This window comes from Sorex fumeus, unplaced genomic scaffold (assembly GCF_029834395.1).
Source record: "Sorex fumeus unplaced genomic scaffold, SorFum_2.1 ptg000011l, whole genome shotgun sequence".
Lineage (NCBI taxonomy): Eukaryota > Metazoa > Chordata > Mammalia > Eulipotyphla > Soricidae > Sorex > Sorex fumeus.
Genome location: NW_026606068.1, coordinates 2,895,001 through 2,917,393, shown reverse-complemented (window position 1 = coordinate 2,917,393; position 22,393 = coordinate 2,895,001). Strand labels below are relative to the sequence as shown.

Below are 22,393 nucleotides of genomic sequence, written 5' to 3'. Positions count from 1 at the left end.
AAAAGACAGCATATGCCTATTTGGTAGACAGTTTCGGGGAACTAAATTTGTTGTTGACAGATTTCCTTTGAATGGTTCACATTATTTGGCTTAAGAGAAGTCCTTTTCATCTGTCTTTCTCTTGAGACATTAGGTTCTCTGAAGTTTGTTTCTGACTGCCAGATTTCCTCACTGTAGTATTTATTAAAAGACTTGGAAGCAAAAATAAAATAAAATAAAAAATAAAAGACTTGGGAGCTGTATTATAGTAACTGTTCTCTGTTACCATGAAGGCCCCCGCCCAGGTTTGAGTTATTGAAGTAAGGCACCTGGCTGACATCCCAGCAGTATCTAGGAATCAGGTGTAATATTGCATAGTTGCACGCGTTTTAAAAGTGACTTTGTAATGTCAGTAATTGCTTTTGTGTAATGTTTTCCCCAGATGACGGGCCTCGCCAAAGTGACTCTGGTACAGACACAGCCATGACGCTCCCCAGTGAGTCCAGAGTCAATGTCCACGCCATTGTCACATTAAAACTATTAGACTACAGGTATGTCATCCTCTTTTTTGTTCGTTTTTGTTCCTGTTGTGGGGCCACATCTGACAATGCTCGGGGCTTACTCCAGACTCTGCGCCTTACTCTCAGGGGTCACACTCTCGGTTCTGTGCTCAGGGGACCCTGGGATGCTGGGGACCACACCCAGACTGCCCACATACAAGGCAAGTGCTCTCTGTGCTGGACTGTCGCTTCAGCCCCATCATTCACTTTTTAAACATCTCCAAACATTTAGGAAACAGTTAGAAATAATTCTTCAGGAAAAGGACCATTATGAAGACGAATATCTTAGGGCACGTGAGCATTGGACTAAGAATTTGTCAACAACAAATTTAGTTCCCCAAAACTGTCTACCAAATAGGCATATGGCATTTGGGTAACCGTGCTGAGAGCAAAACGTGTTAGAAGGGCATTGAACTTAAATTCCCATTCCTTCAGCCATTTGTGTTCATTGTGTTTGACAGGTAAATAAGACATCATCTCTGGAAAGAACATTTCTGTGACTCAAAGCCCAGACCCCCTTCGCTCCAGCCTTAGAATTCCTTAGTGTGGAATTTCTTTTACTCCTGGCTTCCATTCCCTCGCTGCTAAATGTGCCGCTAGTCTCTTGATACATGTTCTTGTTTTGTAGTATGGAAACAGTGTTTTTCTAACAACCTTTTCACTTTTAAATGGCACAGATATCACAAAAATGAAATAGTGCTTAAGACCATGTGCCTTAGGTCATTTTTATACTAAGTACGTCATAATTTGTTTTTCACAGAGACTAACTGAAAAGATATACTCTATTTATAAAGATTAAATATCAATCTCAAAGCATAAATTCCTTCAATTGATTTTTTTAATGTTTTGGGGCCAGTTTGTTGTGGGAAAGTGTGGGGGGGCGGGGTCCAGGCACCTACTAGTGCTCGGGGCTTACTTCTGACTCTGTGCTCAGGGATCACTCCTGGCAATGCTCAGGGGAGCCTGTGGGGTGCAGGGATTGAACCTGGGTTGGCTGCATGCAAGGCAAGTGCCCTACCTGCTGTACTATTGCTCCTGCCCAAGTTCTCCTTAATCCTCTCTCTCCCCCCACAACTGTGTTGGTTGCTCCGGAGGGTGGTTTTCGCTTTGGGAAAACAGGGATTTTTTTTTCCCCTGTTTTTCTGGGTCACACCCAACTGTGTATTGCTAAACATGACATATTTTCAAAACCATTTTTTTATTTAGTGATAAACAAGCAACTTCGATTCCTGATGAGGTATTTGATGCAGTGAAAAGCAATGTTATCACTTCCGTGAACTTCAGTAAGAATCAGCTTTGTGACATTCCCAAGAGGTATCGACTGTTCATTCTGTCTGTTGAGCTATCTTGCATTCTGAATTGTATTTGATTTAGCAAAATTTACTTAAGTATCCCTTTTAATAGCGAGACTTATATTTAACATGTGTTCTGAGATAGGTTTTTCTATGTCTTTTAATAGCTTCATAACTTTAATTATAACTTAGGTGACGTGATTACAATAGTATATGTTTTTGTAGATTTTACTTACAGAATTTTTTTTTCAATCTTGCCATCTGGGGGAATTTGTTTGTTTCCAAACCCAGGAGTTTATATATGCAAAGCTTTTACGTTTAATTTTGAGAAAATAGAAAATGGAATTATTATAAGCATTAAATTATTTTTTTCCTTAAATATTAAAATAATATTTTTTAAAAGACCATTCCCCCAAATAAATAAAAGACATCCACAGTTAGCTCTGTGGATTAACAGGAATTTTTATTTTGGGGTTTATGTTAGTATATTGCTGTCACTGCATTTTTCACTTTTTTGGTAGGAAATCAGTACTGTTCATCTCCCAAAAATGACTGTTGGGGCATGTGAGTCAGCCCAAAAGCCCAGAGCATGAGCTTTGCGTGTTAAGAGTCCTAGGTTTGACCCCAGTACCACAGAGTTTTCCCAGGCACTGTCGAGGGTCCCACCCCACAAGGAGAAATAGAAAAGATTATCATCTTGAAGTTAAACTATTCAAAGAACCTCGACAGATGAGCAGTGTGCAGCAGGCAAGGTGCTTGCCTTGCAAATGCCAAGCCAGATTCAACTGCAGCACCACATATGTCCCTAGACACGCACACACAAGCATCACCACCACCACACACAGACCACTTTCTGTAGCCCAGTGCCCCCAGTACCATCAGAACCACAGTCACCTCCATTCCTCGCAGTAGCACAGAGGGAGGGAAGAGCCAGTGAGGAACCCTCATTGTCTCTCTAGGCCAGATTTCTAGAAAATGACCAAGCCTGAGTTTGTGTCATCATACATACGTCCCCAAACTTGCCAGAACAGCCTTACCAGCTGCGTGTGCAAACTCAGTATAATGATAAGTTGGATAAAAAATACCAAACTATGCTTTTGAAAGGTGATCTATTTCACAAAGTGATTTTGAGGTCCGAGATACAGGTGGTATGTAGTGTGCTCTGAGGGGGGCTGCTCCCTTCCCAGATGGATGCGTCACAGCTTAGGAATGCAGTTCATTAACAGATTCAAGTGTAGCATTTGTCTAGACTTGATTTTTCGTTGTCCATAGTTCGTTGAAGTGTACAGTTCTGGTTCTTAATCACACTGTAGGATCTGGAGAGATGGCCTCGGGGTTAGGCATGTTCCTTGCATGGGGCCAACCGGGTTCAGCCCATGACACCCTGTGGAGGGTCCGCAGCCCGAATGTTGCTGGGTGGCTCCCAGCACCGCAGAGCTCTGGCTTCCTGAGTACTGCTGCAGAGCCTCTCCAGAAAGAAAAACTCAAACCCGCACTTACGTTTAAGGCCAAGTAGAAAATCTTGGATAGGTGCTATCCACGCCATGTTTTAAAAACTGCTTTTCTGTCAGTTACATATTCAAATATCAATACTTCCCAGATTTTTTCTGAGGAAAAGAAAAGTTCCGGAAAGCCTTTTCCTTCCCCCTTTTTTCTTCCCTCTATTGATGTTGAAGTGAGGGTTGCCATGGGCTGTGCTTGACAGTGACGCTCACATGAGCTTGCTGTGGGGAGGACCCTGCATCCGGTTGTGGTGCTCACACGTGCTCCTGGGGCCGCTTGTGTCGCTGACATATGCACTTGTCAGCAGGAACTGCATCTTTGTAGTTATGGTGCTTGCCAGTGTCACCCCGTTACTTGGGGTGTGATGTGGAGGCGCTGAGGAGCTCAACCTGCTCGTCTCATGTAGGAGCCCTGGGAGTCAAACTCGTGGGCCTCATGCTTTAGCCACTGAGCCGCCAACCATCTCCCAAAAGTTACAGAAAATCTTTATCATCAGAAATAATCCGCAAGTCCTAACATATCTGCTCAATTCGAAGCTTGAACAGTGAATCCGGTATACTGAAATTTTCACATGATTTTTTTTTTTTTTTAGGATTGTAGAACTGAAGGAAACTGTTTCCGATGTCAATCTCAGTTTTAATAAGCTTTCCCTTGTGCCCTCGGAGTTGTGTATGCTTCAGAAACTGACTTTTTTAGATCTCAGGTAATTATTGGTTCTGTTGCTTCATGTTTTATTGTTATAAACTTATCGTTTGGGTCTCCTACTTTTGTATCCTTATGTTCCTCCATCTGTCAGGACACTGCTCTTTAGCTCATGAAATGCTGTTTGGGAGAAGCCCCCAAAGTAAGTATTCATGAAACACATTCAGATGAAGTTAAGAGGCAGAATTATTTCGGGGACCTCACATAGTGTTTGGACTCTGCTAACACATGAATTCCCCGGGATTCTGCGGGAAACTGGCACCAACCTCTGTTATCTCTGTTGAGGCTCTCCCAAGGGACCGTCCCAGGGTGCCACATTAACCACGCAAGGCCAGAAAGAAAAGGAAAAGACACTTGCAGTGGCTGCCCAGAGAAACTGTTTGCTGTGCAGAGGCTGTGGGGACGGTGCTTTCTGTGTTCCTGCAGTGACAGAATCAGAGGATCCTTGTTCCTTGGAAGGTCACAGTGTGTCGCAGATGATCACTTATTTGCTTGGACTTGGATTCTTTTTATTTGAACACTGTGTCTCCGGTACCTGTGTCTGTGAGCTTCTTATTGCTCTTACGTTATTCCTGGGTATATTTTCCTTGTAAGCTGTTTTTCCTGAGAAGACAAACATTTCACATAGCGCATGAGAGCAAATGCAGCGACCTCGGATGGGCTGTGACATTGCTTCTGCTTCGGGTGGCAGCTTTGCTGGCAGAAGAGCGGAGGGCGCATTTCGGTTCAGTGTGACCCGAGCCAACAGAGGAAAGGGGACTCTGGCCTGCTGCGGTGTCTCTGTCTCTCTGGCCCCTTGCTGTGTCTCTTTCTTTTGGTCCTTCTGAGTGGCTCTGTAGGCCCCTATCTGTAACCCCAGCTGCTAGCAGACTTAAAAATAAATTTTTGGGGTTTGGAGAGGTAGTCCAGTGGGTAGGGCATTTGCCTCGCACACGACCACACAAGGCTTGGTCCCCATCCCCTGCCTGGTCCCCTGAGCACTTCCAAGAGAGATTCCTGTACACAGAGCCAGGGGTAGGTCCTGAGCACTGCCAGGTGTGGCCCCCAAACCAATAAAAATCAAGACCAAATTTTAGCCACCCTGTATTCAAGCCTGATATAAGGGACAAGAGTATAAAAACAAGGTACCCGCAGTCTGTTGACAGAGAAAAGGTAATAAGATAAAAGTTGCTAAGTAAAGCAAATTTAGGTGATGCTTGAGAAAGTTACATATAATCCGTGGAGGTAGGTTAGAGCAGCGTTTCTCAGCCGGGAGCTCTGTGGCCTCCTGTGGGACCTCAGGATATTCCAGGGTGGCCATGGCTCGACTAGGGGACCAGTGGGTGGGGCAGGGGTGGACGCAGGAAGGAAGCAGGGTCGGAATGGGCCTGGGTCATAAAGATTTCCGGAAACACGAACTAGAGAGACGCGTTCACCTGGAGCAGGACTTGTAGCTGGTGCTAAGTTTCCCACAAGCGTTTTCTCAGTAGCCAGGCGCTCCTGGGATCCTTCTGCCTCGTGCCTCTTACTCAGTGAATGCCACTGTGTTTCCTGCCGTGTCCCTTTGTAAGATCTCAGTAGACAAGCACGCCCTGTCCAAATTGAAGTTCTAAGCTTAGAAATCCAACTGCTCGCTCCCTGTGTGGTCAGAAAAACCTTTTTGTTTCCTTCTTCCCTATTTCTCTCAGTTCTTTTTCGGAATATAATTTCATGTCTGCTTCTGACGGTGTGTATTAACACCGGTTAGGTAGCAGTCAAGTTTCTGTATTCCGTGAATACAGTATCCGGAAGCAGGATCTCAAGTAAACCGTGAAAAAGTATTTACGGTGGTGAAAACCCTTGCTGAGCTCATATTAAAAGAAAATAAAGGATTGGTTTATACTGTTAACCTGTGGGTCCGTGATCTCAGAATGGACAGTGCTGTCATTTGGTTGCATGCGGGGATTTTTCAGATTTAGCGCCCTAATGAAGTACATGATTGATTCAGAATTCTCAGAATTAGCGAGATCAGATCAGAGATGGACAAATTGGGCTCTGTAATTTTTTTATCCAACTGATATCTTTATTAGAAATTGACCTCAGTGTTTTAAATCTTGTAAATCATCTTTTCTTTCCAATTTAGGAATAATATTTTAAGTTCGTTGCCTGAAGAAATGGACACGTTGATAAGATTACAAACAATCAATCTTTCTTTTAATAGGTAAGAGATGACCAACAAATCTGTGACTAATGAGTTTTGAAATTGTATTATTAGTGGGACAGGAGAGGTAGCAGAGCAAGTATGGTGTTCACTATGCACGCAGCTGACCTGGGTTTGTCCTAGGCACCCGGTATGATCCACTGAACTAGGAGTAAGCCCAAAGTACCATTAAAGAAGTCACTTTAATAAAGAAGTCACTTTAGGGGCTGGCGCGATTGCACAGCGGGAAGGGCGTTTGCCTTGCACGTGGCCGACCTAGGCTCAATTCCCAGCATCCCATATAGTCCCCTGAGCACCACCAGGAATAATTCCTGAGTGCAGGGCCAGGAGTGAGTATCCCCTGTGCATTGCTGGGTGTGACCCAAAAGGCAAAAAGAAAAAAAAGAAAGAAAGGCAGAACCTCTTTGCATGTGCGCGCGCGCATACACACGCACACTTTTTTTTTTTAAAATTTTATTGCATCACTATGAGATAGTTACAAGCTTTCATGTTTGGATTACAAAATCACACAATGATCAAACACCCATCCCTCCACCAGTGCACATTGTCCACCACCAATATCCCCAGTATACTCCCCCCTTTTCTACCCTCCCCCTGCCTCCAAGGCAGACATGATCCCCCATAATCTCTCTCTACTTTGGGCATTATGGTTTGCAATACAGACCCTGAGAGGTTATCATGTTTGGACCTTTATCTACTTTCAGCACACATCTCCCATCACAACCAGTTCCTCAAGCCATCATTTTCTTAGTGATCCCTTCTCTATTACAGCTGCCTTCTCCCCTCCGCTCATGACGCAGGCTTCCAGCTATGGAGCAATCTACCTGTCCCGTGTATCTACTATCCTTAGCCTCATGTTATGTTGTTTTATATTCCACAAATGAGTGCAGTCCTTCTATGTCTGTCCCTCTCTTTCTGACTCATTTCACTTAGCATGATACTCTCCATGTCTATCCATTTATTAGCAAAGTTCATGACTTCATCCCTCCTGACACCTGCATAGTATTCCATTGTGTAGATGTACCAAAGTTTCTTTAACCAGTCATCTGTTCTAGTGCCCTTGGGTTGTTTCCAGATTTTGGCTATTGTGAACAGTGCTGCAATGAACATATAGGTACAGATGTCATTTCTACTGTGCTTTTTTGCATCCTCAGGATATATTCTCAGAAGTGGTATTGCGGGGTCATATGGAAGCTCAGTTTCTAGTTTTTGAAGGACTGTCCATATCGTTTTCCAGAAAGTCTGGACTAGTGGGCATTCCCACCAGCAGTGAAAGAGTGTCCCTTTTTCCCCACATCCACGCCAGCACTGGTTGCTTTTGTTCTTTTGAATGTGTGCCAGTCTCTGTGGTGTGAGATAATATCTCATTGTTGTTTTGATTTGCATCTCCCTGATGACTAGCTATGTGGAGCATTTTTTCATTTGCCTTTTGGCCGTTTGTATTTCTTTTTTGAGGAAACTTCTGTTCATTTCTTTTCCCCATTTTTTGATGGGTTGGAGGTTTTTTCTTGTCCAATTCTAGTGTCTTGTATATCCTGGATATTAATACCTTATTAGATGGGTATTGGGTAAATATTCTTTCCCATTCTGACACACACACTTTTCAGCCAGCATGTGAGGTGCTCGTGGTCAGAAGCTGGTAGCTGACCGTCCTTTTCTTCTCTCCTCCTTTCATGAGGAGAGGCAGGAGTGACGGCTCACTCCCAGGTCATTACTTGGCACAAGCGGAGGGAGTTAACGTTTCCATCCTGGTTGTGACGAAAGTCTCTGTGTAACCAAAAGAGCCAAGTAAAAGACTTTTATTTAAGTATCCTGGGGCTTGGGGGTTTTGTTTTTTCGCTTAGTGACGTGGCTTTCATAGAACACTGACCTCTGATGTCTGGTATTTTTGTTGTTCCTGTTAACCTGTTGAAGAAACGTTTAGCCTCATAGGAAGCTAGTGACAAAGAAACTAACAGGGAAATTACAATTCATCTTGGATGCACAGGACATAGAAAGGTGTTTCCTGTGGCGCCTGGAAGCCAGAGCAGCAGCCTGGTATCAAACTGCACACGTGAGATGTTTGCCGGACACCCAGGTTGAGGGCAGAGCAGATCGCACGTTCTCAGGCACAGGAGTGAGTCAGGAGATTCAGGAGGAATTTCCAGTTTAGTAGGAGGGGCCCTTCACTGTCTTTCCTAGCCTGGGTGGAAGTTTGCCTCTGCGGCAGCCCTGCCTGTCACTGCCCCCAGAGGTCCTGCGTCATCCTTCTGTGGTCCCTGTGGCCTGGGACCTTCCGCTCACACTGGGCTTCGCGGGCCGCCTCAGACGAGGATGTTGGCGGCCAGTGCCTTACTTCACGAATCCACAGTGCTCTCATTTTGAAAGCATCACTAAAGCAGAGTACAGCTCCCTAATTTTTGTTTGTTGACTGTCAGTGATTCCGTGTCTCAAGAAACAAAAACAAGCTCAGGAAGAATAGCTGTGGGGAGGCACCGTGTCGGGGTTTCTCAGGAGGGTTCCCGGAGTTACTGAGTGTGAAAAACACCAGAGAATTCCTGTTCATCCGTCAGATATTTTAGGCTTTCCAGAATTCGCCCATTCTCTTTATTCTCTGGAGTATTTGTAAGACATAACCAAATATAAAATAAGCTTATAGGAAACTTAGCAACATCTCTTGGAAAGAGTGTTATTTTTTTGCTAATTCCAGTATATTTAGGTGTTGCTTTAACATTTGAATAGGTTTAAAATACTACCGGACGTTCTGTATCGCATCCCTGCACTGGAAACAATTTTGATCAGTAATAATCAGGTTGGATCTATAGACCCTCAAAAGCTGAAGGCAATGGAAAATCTGATTACTTTGGACCTTCAGAACAATGACCTCCTGCAAATCCCACCAGAGCTTGGCAACTGTGTGAACTTAAGGTAACCACCACTCTAAGTTGTTCATCTGGCTGTTTTCTGGCTGGTTGAAGTAAAAGTTTTGTTTTGTTTTTTCTTTTGCCTTGGGCCCCAGAAAGCGAGTATAGGAATAAAGACGTCAGCATCCTGTAAACCCCAGTTTGATTTGCCAGGCAGGCACACCCTGCGATGCTTAGGCCTTACTCCTGGCTCTGCACTCAGGAATCACTACTGGCAGGGCTTGGGGGACTGTTTGGGATGCCGGGGCTCGAACCTGGGTCAGCCATGTGCCAAGCAAACACCTTCCCTGCTGTACTAGACTAGCCCTGATTTCTTGTTGCCCCCGATTTGAATCCCCAGCACCACCAGGGGTCACTCCTGAGCACAGATCAGGAGTCACCCTTGAGCACCACCAAGCGGGAATGGCGCCAGGCTCGCAGACTTCTCCAGAAATCAAAACTAAGTTCTGTTTTTTGCCTTTTGCATTCAATTTTTTTGTTTTCAGTTTCTTTCAGTCCCCTGAAATGACAAAATTACTTGTGTTTGGGTTTCAGGCACACGGTGTTTCACACTAGCCCCTTTACCTGTGTCCCCTTCCCTCACCCAGTGCTGCCCCCTCCTAAAATGACACGTTCTTCTTGCTTTGAAGTATTGTTGCAGCAAAGTCAAAGCAACAAATGTCACGTTCTGTTCAAAATAATGAACAGAATCGCCAATCCTGATTGTTAGCGTTTGCTTTTCAGCTGTTGATTGGGTATACGTGTACGTATGATGGTTGATAGTTGGGGGGATGCTTTCCTCGTTACTGTGTCTGTGTATAATCAGAAACTCCGGTTGCTTAAACATTGAGGGAAATAATAATTCCACAGCTGTATGTTTTTCTTGCTTGGTTTTTTAAGTCAGATTCCTTTACTGCCATGACTTTCACCTGCGACATGATCTTTCTTATTCTGTGTTTGCTGGTTCCTCAGCCTCGGATGCTGTCACCGTGCCTTGACCAGTAACCAGTCAAGGTTACTGAAGAACCCCTTGGCCGTCCTCCCTGCACTCTAGGCCCTCCCCCCCTCTAATTTCCCATCATGCTTAGTTTGGGATTGTTCAGACTCTTACTTGGTCCTGTGGGAGGGTTACCACAGCACTCGCTCTTTGTCAGTGGGAGTTGGGGATGTTGACAGAAAGTCATAGTGGGAAGTGTCAGGAGTAATTTACTAAGCGCCAGCTGCTCCAGGCGGCTCAGCACACTTTGCTTACCATGGATGCCACTTGGCATCTCCTCAGACGCTTCAGGTAGCGAGTTCCAGGAGGTAAGTACAGTGGAGGCCCATCATTTGCAGTCGTTGTGTTTTCTGAAGTCCTTGAGAAGACCAGGTTAGTGACTCCAGAACCATTACTGCTGGGGCAAGTCTAGAGTCAGGCTCCTGTGAGCGGTATCGGCCCGTGGACAGACATGTCACCTGTTTCTAAGCGATCTCCAGTGGGACCAGGGTGGTGGCTCTGAGGGCGAGGCCACAGTGGGAGACGAGACAGACTTCAATCCTCAGTACCTCGTGATTCCCCTGAGCCCCTCAAAGCCAAGCCAGGTTCCCCTATCCAGTATCATTGATTCCTGGCCTTGAACTCGTGGCCCAGCGGCTCGAACTGAGGCCTGCAGGACGCTTATTTCTTACATGCTTTTCTGTGAGGCTTGTCACTGCCGTCTCGTGTGTGGAGAAAGTAGACAGTCCTTCTGTACTCCACTTTTGGACTGTGGGATCACAGAGGACGTGACTGAGTGGACACCAAGGGGCATTTACTTGAGGCATCAGGGTGGAACCCCAAGGCAGTGCTCTGTTGTTGAGCCGCGGCCGATAACGTGCCCGTTGAACCGGGCGGTATCTATTGAGCGGATCCCCAAGTCCCTTCACATGTTTGTTTGAGACCCTGTAAATGGATTGTGTGCCCGGGTCTGCTTCAGGAAGATGAGCGGCCTGGCCGTGCTCCCAGGAGACGGGGGAGGCTTGGGTTGTTCACGTTCTTGGTTCTGGTGCTTGTTGGTGAGCTCGTTACTGTTCATGTAGGTCATTCCCAACACTTGGTGTCTGGTCTTTGGAGGGTTAGCAGGGCGATCCAGATCACGGACGGCTCTTCTGGTTTTACCGTGATCTTGGGCCAGTCTCTTATATCCCCAAGCTCACTTTTCTCTATGTAGGTATACTGATGGTGGCCACATCATAGGGTGGTTTGGCTCATCAGTCATCAGTGAATGCAAATTACTTAGCACAGCACCTAGGAATACATTTATTAATAGTTATAATTACATTTAAAACGTTGAGGATTTGAAAAGGGACAAATTGGGGGGGGGGCCAGGGGAGCCTCCCCAAAGGAAAGTATTCAAGTTCTCCTTTGTCTTGCTCAGAACATTGCTCCTGGATGGAAACCCGTTCCGCGTTCCCCGGGCGGCCGTGTTGATGAAGGGAACCGCCGCGGTGCTGGAGTATCTGCGAGACCGGATCCCGACCTAGCGGGCCAGCGCCTGGGCAACACCTGGGGCTGGTTCGTTCTGGGAGTCACCTGGCTCGTGTTCATTCTTCACCTTCGTACCTTTCCCTAAGTGTATGTTTACAGTGTGCAGACGGTGTAGACTGTTCGGGTGTCTGTTCAAATCCTGGCACACGATCCACTCACCTCTCTCTCCTTCCCACGTTACACAGCAGTTTCCTCCACAGCCAATTTGTAACTAATGTCAGTTCATATTTTTATGACGACAGCGCCTTTTTTGGAAATGGTTTTTCCTCCACATCTGTCTGTGTTACGTCGAATGTGATCAGTTGACTTGAATATGACCATCCATTTTGCCTTTTCATTACTTATAAATTTGACTTGAAATGTATTCAGTACTGTACTGTGACGCTCAGACAATGAGACTTTGGGCTGGAGAGATACAGTGGGTTAGGCCCCGCCTCACCTCTTGCCAGGCGGGTTCCGTCCCCAGCACTGCGTGTGGCTCCCTGAGGACAGACTTCAGTGTCAGCCCTGAGAACAGCAGGATCTAGCCCAGCATAAATGAATTAATAAATAAAATAAAAAATAAGACTTTGTTTTATCCACGAAAATACTTTCTTTTTTTGGAGGGGGGGTTTGGCTTTTTGGGTCACACCTGGCGATGGATGCTCAGGGGTTACTCTTGGCTTTGCACTCAGGAATTACTCCTGGCGGTGCTCGGTGGGCCATATGGGATGCTGGGAATCGAACCTGGGTCAGCTGCGGCGTGCAAGGCAAATGCCCTACCCGCTGTGCTACCACTCCAGCCCCAAGAACTTTCTTATTATGGTTAGCCTCAGTGTATGTTTTTAGTTAACGTTCCCTGCCTCCTTCTTATTTTAATTTAGTTGAAACATATCTAGCCTTTCCATCATGTCGTATGAAATAATTTTATTATAGTTTCTGATACCACAAAAACGCTTCACAGAAAACAGTTGATGAAAACAATAAAGTGTTGAATGCTTATTTTCTGTTTGTGTCGTTTTTTAAATTCACATTAACTATTGTGATAGTTTTATTTAGTGTGTCTTAATACTAAGTTTCTACCCAACAGAATACCTCTTTAGAAAATGATAGGGGGATGGAGCAATAGTATCATAGGTAGAGTGTTTGCCTTACATGTGGCTGTCCTAGGTTCAATCCCCTGAACCCGCCACAAGTGATGCCTAAAAGTCGAGTCAGGAGTAAGCTCTACCAGTGTGGCTCCAGAGAACAAAACAAAATCTTTTTATCTAACTTAAAAATTGCTAGAGGGGGATGGAGCAATAGCATATCGGGTAGGGTGTTTGCCTTGCATGCGGCCAACCCGGTTTCGATTCCCAACATCCCATATGGTCCCCCATGCACTGCCAGGAGTGATTCCTGAGTGCAAAGCCAGGAATAACCCCTGAGCATTGCTGGGTGTGACCCAGAAAGCAAAAAAAAAAAAAAAAGTTGCTAGAGGTTGTATTAATTCTACAGAAAGGAGCAGCAGGAAATAATTTTGCTGCACAGAAATCTCAAAAGAGACTTGAGCTGCTTAATGTCCAATCAGTGTTTCTGAACTTGTTTTTCCAGCCTTGTTTCCTTCTTGTGGACTCCTAGTATTCTGCCAAGGCCTCCCCTCCCCCACCCGCACACCCACCATTTACTTAACTTTCACTTGGGCTGGAGCGATAGCACAGCGGGTAGGGCGTTCGCCTTACAAGCAGCCAACATGGCCGACCCGAGTTCGATTCCTCCGCCCCTCTCGGAGAGCCCGGCAAGCTACTGAGAGTATTCGATATGCTAGACACAGTAACAACAAAGTCTCCAATGGAGACGTTACTGGGCCCGCTCGAGCAAATCGACGATCAATGGGAGGGCCTTTACCTTTACCTTTACCTTTACCTATCACTTGTAACTAGTTGAAATTTCCTGGGAGTGCATAGAGAACCATCTGGTCCCAGTTCAGAGATCTATTCTGCCCCAATGCTTGCTTCATTCGCTGGGGATGGAGTGTTTGGCCATCCCAGGCCGCACTCAGGTCTTACTCCTGGCTCTGTGCTCAGGATCACTGCCAGTGGGGCTCAGGGGACCATATGGGGTGGCAGGAATGGAACCCAGGTGGGTTTTGTGTAAGGCAAGCACACCCTGTCCTCTGTGCTATCACTCTAGTCCCTGCCCGTGTTTCAATTCAACCTTCTGCATTTTTTCTCTTTCCAGTGACTTTGACGCTAAACTTTGCCTGTAACATCGATAAGACAATTGGTAGTCATGGTAATTTTCTAAAAGGGATTGCTTCTAGATAAACTGGATTTAATTTTTATAAGTATCATTTTTTATTTACACAAAAATACCAGAAGTAGGCAGAGCCATCATTGTCAAACTTACTGTGTGAGTCTGTTTGGCAATCACTCCAGTTCGTGTGAATTTAGGTACTTACGAGTAGCTTTTAGGTGATGGAAGCAAGATTGTATGAAAAATATTATAAAAATATGTGAATAGGAACTAACCACAAGTGTGTCGGGCTGAGGGTAAGTAAGATAGAGAAGAGTGACACAATGACAGGGGTAACCCCAATAATAGCTGGGCATGTTCATGCTGGACGAGATCCGAGGGTCGAAAGTAAGTGAGAGATATTCTTGATAACCTTTCAGTATCAATATTGCAAACTACCGTATTGACCAAAAGAGAGAGAGAGAGGGAGGAAGAAAGGAAAGGAGGGGGTGGGGAGAGAGAAAGAAAGAGAGAGAGAGAAGCACCTGCCAAAGAGGCAGTCAAGGAATGGGGGGTGATGGGAGGGAACCTGGGGACACTGATGCTGGGAAATGGTACACTGCTGGAGGGATGCATGTTGGAATACTATATGACTGCAATTCAATCATGAGAGGCTTTGTAATGCTCTAAAAAATTGGAAAAATGGGGAAAAATGGGCTGGAGTGATAGCACAGCGGTAGGGCGTTTGCCTTGCACGCAGTCAGCCCGGCCGAGCCAGGTTCGATTCCTCCGCCCCTCTTGGACAGCCTGGCAAGCTACCGAGAGTATTCAATATGCCAAACACAGTAACAAGAAGTTTCATAATGGAGACGTTACTGGGCCTGCTCAAGCAAATCAATGAACAACGGGAGGACAGTGGGGAAAAATATGTGAATAAAAACATTCAAACATTGCTAACAGTGTTTTAGATTTCGGGACCACCAAGGAGTCACAGGTGAAAATTCAGTCGATAAACTAGGGGTCCACAAGAAGGAAGTAAGGATGGGATGCTGGGAAACAAGTTCAGAAGCATGAAGGCTGGAGAGCCAGTCCAGTGGGGCAGGCACTTCTTGTGCACACGACCCACCCAGGTTCGATTCCTGCCACCCTCTGGTCCCTCAGCTCCTCCAGGATTGATCTGCGAGTGCAGAGCCAGGGTAAACCCTGAGCACTACCAGTTGTGACCCCCAAATTTTGTTGTTCCCTGAGAACGACTTCTTGGGGAGTCAAACAGAAGACAACGATACAATAAGGTGACAGTTTATTATTTATACAATAAAGAGACTTTTAGGTTATTCAAAACACTTTTTTTTAAATACTGAAAAAGTTGAGTACACCAAAGCCGAAAAATGGCTCTGCTATACACTGCACAGCATTAGTTGAGTCCCTGTATTTTGTATCTGTACAGAAAGCATCTTCAAAATGCATTCTAATCACATTATACACCTTTACTGCTTAGCGTCAATACCGAAAATAAAACCGGAGAGAAGTACAGCTTGCATTTGCAAAGTAACCGACAGTCATTAGTGTCACTGATTCAGTAAGTGTGAAATAGAGATTCAGAGTACTTCTTTACACAGAAAATGAAGCAGCTTTCAAGGTCGTTATGGTCTCATACTGCAAAAAAACCGTTAAGTACATTCACGATCTATGTTAATAAAGTAGTAAATAGGTCTTCATTCAGCTTTTATTTACATTAATATGTCGTTCAACTCAAAAGTACTTTAATTGTGATACAGTTATTGTTTTAACACATACAAAATGACAATTTTGTAATTTAAGCTCAAAATCACGATTATCTCAAAATATTAATTACAATACAGCCATTTCAATTAAACGTGTCATGATTTAATTTTTTTATAAAATGATAAAATTTATTTTTTTTATTAAATAAAGCAATTTGTCTTGAGTTGGCTAGAGTTCACCCACGTAGAAAACCTTAAATGTTAAGAGGTGTTGCCAGCCCCTCCCACCCAAATTTGTAGACAGCCACCAGAGGCTAGCAAAGAGACAGTAAAAGGCCCCAATTTATAAAGATTAAGCCTCTTTTGCTATGCTGCTGTGGTCTGTGTTTTCTTCCATAAAAGCTTTACAAGGGAAGTGTCAAACTATGCAGTGAAATGCATGCATTAATATACAATATGTCTGTAAAATGTTAGTGTTTTACTAATGCACATTAAAATGGTCACAGAGACTGCAAAAGAAGTCAGAAAGAAAGAAGCACTTACAAAGATCTCCCGATGGCAAGTTGTAAACTGGAAAACTACTTGGTAATAGAATGGAATTGTCTTTAAAAATAGATCCCAATTCAAGTTCTTTCTGTGGCTAAAGGAGCTCTGGTTATTTGGCCTTCAGATATCACAGTTTTGCTGCACATATGGTAGTGAAGTCAGATGTCAAAAAAGAATGAGTCTGGAGACGGTCTTTATTTTACAATCATTATGGCCCAATATTGTATCACTGCTTAGGAATTTCTTTTCAATTTACAGAAGAGTGAAATATTTCACTAACTGGATTATACGACTTAAATGGAACTTGGAATATTTGTATCTGCCTGTGGTCTGTGAATGGAAAGAGATAAATAAGTGAAGTTCAAACTTCCTTAAACAATCTTAAAAGGATTGTTCCTTAAAAACCGAGGTTAAGGGGCTGGCGAGATAGCACAGCGGGTAGGGCGTTTGCCTTGCACGCGGCCCACCCGGGGTTCAATTCCCAGCATCCCATATGGTCCCCTGAACACCGCCAGGAGTAACTCCTGAGTGCAGAGCCAGGAGTAACCCCTGTGCATCGCCAGGTGTGACCCCCCCAAAAAAAAAGCAAAAAAAAAAAAACCGAGGTTAAAAGTAATCAATTGCCAGATTGTTGAGGAATGAAACACAATTTTCCTAAATACTTAAAAGGGAACTTAAAAAGCATAGCCATCCAGTATCCTTTGATTTATAATTCCTAGTAAACCAATTAAAAATCTATTACTGGGAGGTACAAAAACAAACAATCCTAAATTTAGAATGGCTGTTCGTTACATCATAGAATGTGAATAGAAAGAGAACTAGCGGAGAGGGATGATTATAAAGGGAAAATGAAACCACAGAACTTGTAACCTTTTTACAGGATTCTTCACCATGGTCTTAGACATTCATAAACGCTTCCATAAATGTGCCTCTGATTTTCAACCGGAGGGGAAGGGGGTAGGGAAATCGCTCTCGGAAGACTAAGTCATTCTCAGATTCCCTTCGGTTCGCTAAGTGCAAAAGAAACTCGATTGGCTCTGAGACAAAAATATCAAGTTTACCCATCAACGACTTTTCTCTTCGTTCTAAACGGAAGAGAGTAAGGCTTGCATTCTCGAGGAGGGAAAGTGTAGTTGAGGGAGCAGGAAACTGCCTCCACCACAGAAAGCACGTTAAGACATTTATTGCATTCATCCACACCAGGTGTCATCAACGCGAATACCAATTTCCCCCAGCAAAACATACAATATTCCTTCCTACCCGGGCAATCAGCTGCTTTCCCCATGTTCAGAAGCAGCCAGAGCCCTGGGAGAGGACAGGCTTTGTATGCACGGGAACGAAAACTTCCTTCAGCAATACACTTTGCAAGGAAATCGCCATTCAGCTACTAATGGAAACTGCCTTATGGTCCGCCTGCCTGAGAGTTCTCTTGGTTTTTCCTGTGCATTTTCAGGAAACAAAACAAAACAAAACACTTAAGATCTCCTAAGCGGTGTTTTTCAGTAGAGAGCTGGGAAAAGGAAAGAAAAGATGGAAAGAAAGAGAATGTGATTTCCTTTGCCCATTCATCCAATGCTTTTCTTCATAGAACTTTCAGGAAGGTCGGCTGACCCGCACACCTGGGCATTGTTTAACTCACTTCGCCTGTGCAAAACAAGTGCGCAAAGAAAAACACCTATTATGTGTGTCTGTATCTAGACACAGAACCTGAGTCACAATAAAAAAGAGTTTAATATAAGAAAACTTCTCTAAATGTAGGAAAATAACCTTCCAAGGGCCAAAAATACCTTTGTACAATATAGCTAGCTAACTTTCAAGATTTCAGTAGGCTTACGTATCACAGATTCTATAAGACCCAACGGAAAAGGGAATCATTAACATTCCTTAAGTAAAGCTGAGATACCCACGTTTTTCATTTCTAACATCTATTTGTATTACCCTTAATTTATTTATTTCTCTTTAAAAAATTAGAAGCACAACCAGATGGGCAGACTGTTCACTTCTGATCAAAACTTCCTGGTTGTTTTGGGGTTCCCCCCCCCTTTAACTATTGAGGACGTAGGAGAAATTAAAATTTCCAGGTATATAATGACGCCAAACCACAGTGGAATTTTAAAATGGAACAAATTATCTGATCTATCATTGGAGGAAACATTCATTGTATCACTGTGTCACTGTCATCCCCTTGTAGATTTACTAGAGCGGGCGCCAGTAACGTCTCTATTCCTCCCCGCCCTGAAATTTTGGCAGCCTCTCCTTACTCGTCTTTCCTAATGATTGGAGGCTCTTTCAGGGTCAAGGGAATGAGAGAAAACATTGGTTGGGGGGAAAAAAACGCCTCCTAGAGAGTTGGGACAACGGCCACTTTGCTCTGCACATGGTGCTCCTTAAGTGCTCCTTAAGCCATGCTCCATTTCCTAAATTTCCCGTAGTTTTCTTACCTTTTCCTTGCTTGAGTCCTTCAAAGCCCTAGCTCCAGCTCCTTGCCTCTGAAGAGTCCTCTTCCCTACATCTTGGCTAGCTCTGCCGCTGGTCCTAGAGTTTAAGCTCTCTGGGAAGGACTGTTTTAGGAAGGGAGCCACTTGACTCATCAGGAAAAGAATCTCTTTCTCTGTCCCTACTGCCTGATCTCTGAGCATCAACTCTAAGCATCTTCATTCCCCAGCCTGGATCTGTCTCTGATAGAAGGAAATTTTCTAGCCAAATGAGTACAAAGTCAGATTGTTTCTCCCTGCTACCCCCAACTCACTGCCGTGTCATTAGTCACTAAATCTCCCACCCTTAGGAAACTGTCCACCCCCCAGGTTTCACTCTTCCTCATCTGGGTTGCAAGGGAGAGCGTGGGGAGTTGAAGAGATGCGACATGAATGTGGTCTTGCTTCTCTGGGGTCTGTGTGTGTGGTGCGGGGAGAGGGCGGGGAGTGCATGCGGCAGGGTCGGGGATGGGAGGGACGAGCCAGCGCCCCCCGATCTCTTCCAGCCTGTATCACTAGCAGTTGCCTCAAGGATCCCTGGAAGGCTTGGGTATCGTGCCGAAGGCTCAAAAGCAGACTCACGCTTGCTTGGCCAACAGACTCGTTACCCTGGAAACCGATGGAGAAAAATGAAAAGAAGGGCAAGCAGCGGAGAATGAAATGTGGCGGTGGCAGGGGAAGAAATAGGGTGCTGGTTTCTCCATGGCAATCTGAGCATTTGGGGTTGGAAGAAGCCGAACAGAACTCATGTGGCCAGTTGCATGAGAACAGACAAAAGAGCGAGAGTTGGTGGCGGAGAGGGGGAACGAGGGAGGAAGGCAGCGGGCATGCTGTACCTGGACAAGAGGGATGGGGGGATACGATCTGGTCTGGCCCTGGTGAGGTCAAGTTCTCCTGCCCAAAGGAGAAATCAACCAGGTGATGCTCAAAGTGTCTTTGTCAGGCATGTCAATGCTCACCCTGATGGACAAGTATCCAGCTGAAATGTCCAACGGGAGTATCGCCCCTCTGGATTATTGCTTGAAGAATCTTCTCAAATGGTCACACCAAAACCAAACACCACAACTTGCAAATACCCAGGTCCCTTCCAACAAGGCTGCAGTTGCCAGTAACCTAGAATTTCAATGAGGTTCCATCTAGGAGGCTAGGCACTGCCCCTGATACTTGCTGGTGACCTTGTTCACGCACACTTGCCCCTGTCACTCTGCTGAGGACAGTCATCGAATCAATTAAAAAAAAAATCTTTCAGAGACTCAGAATTTCCACCATGTCTCCCAAGAGACAGAGCTGCGCCGGACAGCGTCCTGGAATCTTCCAGGAATGCCTCATTCCTGGGACATGAGTCTTTGGCTCATCTTTCTATGCCATCGCCCAGGGGAGAGGGGGATGGTCCACAGATGACTTGATTTGACCTTTCCAGCCTGCCTTCCCAGGAAAACCCAGGAAACCCAAGAAGCTCACCGAGGAAGTAGGCACCAGGTTCTTGGGGATTCTCATCCAACCACAGCTGGTCTGGGCAGATGACAGGGACATTGATTTCATTCAAAATGCCTACTTCTCTCTAACCGTTTCTTTGTTGACTTCTATTGGGTCAGTATGGTTTTTGCGCACACCAAAAGGATATCTCACAATGCCAATATTCCAGTGGCTTTCACCATTGAAATTGCATGACCTTAACATTCGTTTGCAGGTAGAAAGCATGAGAATATCTGAATACAGGAGTGGGTTGTTAAAGTGAAGCCCATCAAGGATGGAAAAGGCAAAATCATCATCATCATCATGATGGCTTGAATTGACCATACTATAAAGGAAGATTTTCCCTTCTGATCTAGAGTCCGACAACACGCAGAGGGCAAGGGTCTAGATTAAATATGGAGAGCATGAACAGCTTGCTCTGGGACTGTCTCTGTTTTGTTCCAGCCAGGAGAGGGGCCCTAACATGGCAACAGGCCTGAGCACCTGCCCGGCACACAGAACAGCTTGATTACATCCATGGAAACAACTGGACTCATCCTCTCAATTTCCTTTGAAGGTAGGCCAGCAACTCACTGGCAAAGTTAGCGCCTCAACTGTTTTCTGAGTTTTGTTCCTCCCCTGGTCACAGACTTCCATCTCCAACTCCCAGAAGGGCCACCAAGAAGGGGATATTTATTGCTTTCTTTGAAAGGGTTTAGCCCTGAGGATCTGGCCATTGGTAAAGCAGGGTTGGTGGGGAGGGGGTTGTGGCGGGGAGAAGGATGTTTGCATCTAAACACAGCCAGAGGCTCTATGCAGTAATGCCTGGTCACCAAGACTGTTGTAGAAGATGCTAGAGATTTTCTGGGAATAGGCTCGTGCCGGGCCCTCTTAGCACAAAGAAACAGAAGCAATGTGAGGAGGCAAGAGAGTAGCTAATCATTTCATTAGATGTTTATCAGATCATGTGCATGCCTGAACTATCTCTAATTTCATTCAAGATTAAAAACCTAAAAAGAGAGAGACACCACATCCAGGGCTGTTCTTTCTGGATGAAGGTCAGGTGCTGAGTAAAAAAGTCACTTTTACTAGTGCAAAAAAACAGGATGGCTTTTAAATATTGACCTGAATGTATAATTCCCAGGTTTTCTCACGAGACTTGATCTCCAGCAAGAGGTTCCCCCTGACAGTACCCGACATTAGGAGGGCTCAGTTTCTGTATTTGAAAGTACTGCGTTCAGTATTTGAAAAGGCTCACTCTTGGTTAATCAATGGCTGAATACATAGCAATACTCCTACGGAAGGAAGGAAGGAAGGAAGGAAGGAAGGAAGGAAGGAAGGAAGGAAGGAAGGAAGGAAGGAAGGAAGGAAAGGAAGGGAGGGAGGGAGGGAGGGAGGGAGGGAGGGGGAGGAGGAAGGAAGGAAGGAAGGAAGGAAGGAAGGAAGGAAGGGGGAGGGAGGGAGGAAGGAAGGAAGGAAGGAAGGAAGGAAGGAAGGAAGGGGGAGGGAGGGAGGAAGGAAGGAAAGAAGGAAGGAAGGAAGGAGGGGAGGGAAGGAAGGGAGGGAGGGAGGGAGGGAGGGAGGGAGGGAGGGAGGGAGGGAGGGGAGGGGAGGGAAGGAAGGAAGGAAGGAAGGAAGGAAGGAAGGAAGGAAGGAAGGAAGGGAGGGGGAGGGAGGAAGGAAGGAAGGAAGGAAGGGAGGGAGGGAGGGAGGGAGGGAGGGAGGGAGGGAGGGAGGAAGGAAGGAAGGGAGGGGGAGGGAGGAAGGAAGGAAGGAAGGAAGGAAGGAAGGGAGGGGGAGGGAGGAAGGAAGGAAGGAAGGAAGGAAGGAAGGGAGGGAGGGGGGAGGGAGGAAGGAAGGAAGGAAGGAGAAGAAGAGGAGGAGGAAGGGAGGGAGGGAGGGAAGGAGGGAGGGAAGGAGTGCACTCTCTTCGTAACACCTGCCAAATATTTTGGATAAATTCTGTCCCCTCTCAAAAAAAAAAAAAAAGACTTCATCACCAAAGGGTAAATTTTCTAGACTGTCCTGAGTACCTCACTTTCGGATGCCTGCCCCTTTGACAGAGTTGCTGTTCCTTTTCTAGGCTGATTTCAAAGTTTCTGGGGTTTGGTTTGAAATCCTTCAATTGAACCTGAAAGTGTAAACAAAGGCCAACACGGGGAGTTGGTCGGAAGTTACTAATTCTTTAGCTAAGGGAATCTTTGGCAAAATTCTTCTCTCCCAACTTGTGGGAAGTTCTTGCTGCTTTGTGCTTACGGATGCGGCCAGCACAGCCAAAGCTCTCTGCATTGGAGGGTGCTCAGAGGATGGCGGGGGCATTGGGGGATGAGAAGGGGTGTACAGGCCTGCCCGTCCATTGTCCATCAAAGTTGCCAGCAGGAGGCAACACCCGCAGGAT

The 22,393-nt window shown here is 45.4% G+C and overlaps 1 protein-coding gene across 1 annotated transcript in view; it reads left to right on the top strand.

Moving 5' to 3' along the window:
* LRRC40 (leucine rich repeat containing 40) overlaps positions 1-12,584 on the top strand; it is a 35,663-nt gene extending 23,079 nt beyond the window's left edge. The window contains exons 10-15 of the mRNA XM_056111018.1: positions 422-530; positions 1,746-1,853; positions 3,927-4,037; positions 6,138-6,215; positions 8,937-9,122; positions 11,494-12,584. Of these exons, the coding sequence (XP_055966993.1) occupies positions 422-530; positions 1,746-1,853; positions 3,927-4,037; positions 6,138-6,215; positions 8,937-9,122; positions 11,494-11,599 (698 nt within the window). The 3' untranslated portion in view covers positions 11,600-12,584. The remainder of the gene's footprint in view (positions 1-421; positions 531-1,745; positions 1,854-3,926; positions 4,038-6,137; positions 6,216-8,936; positions 9,123-11,493) is intronic.
* Positions 12,585-22,393: the final 9,809 nt, after the last annotated feature.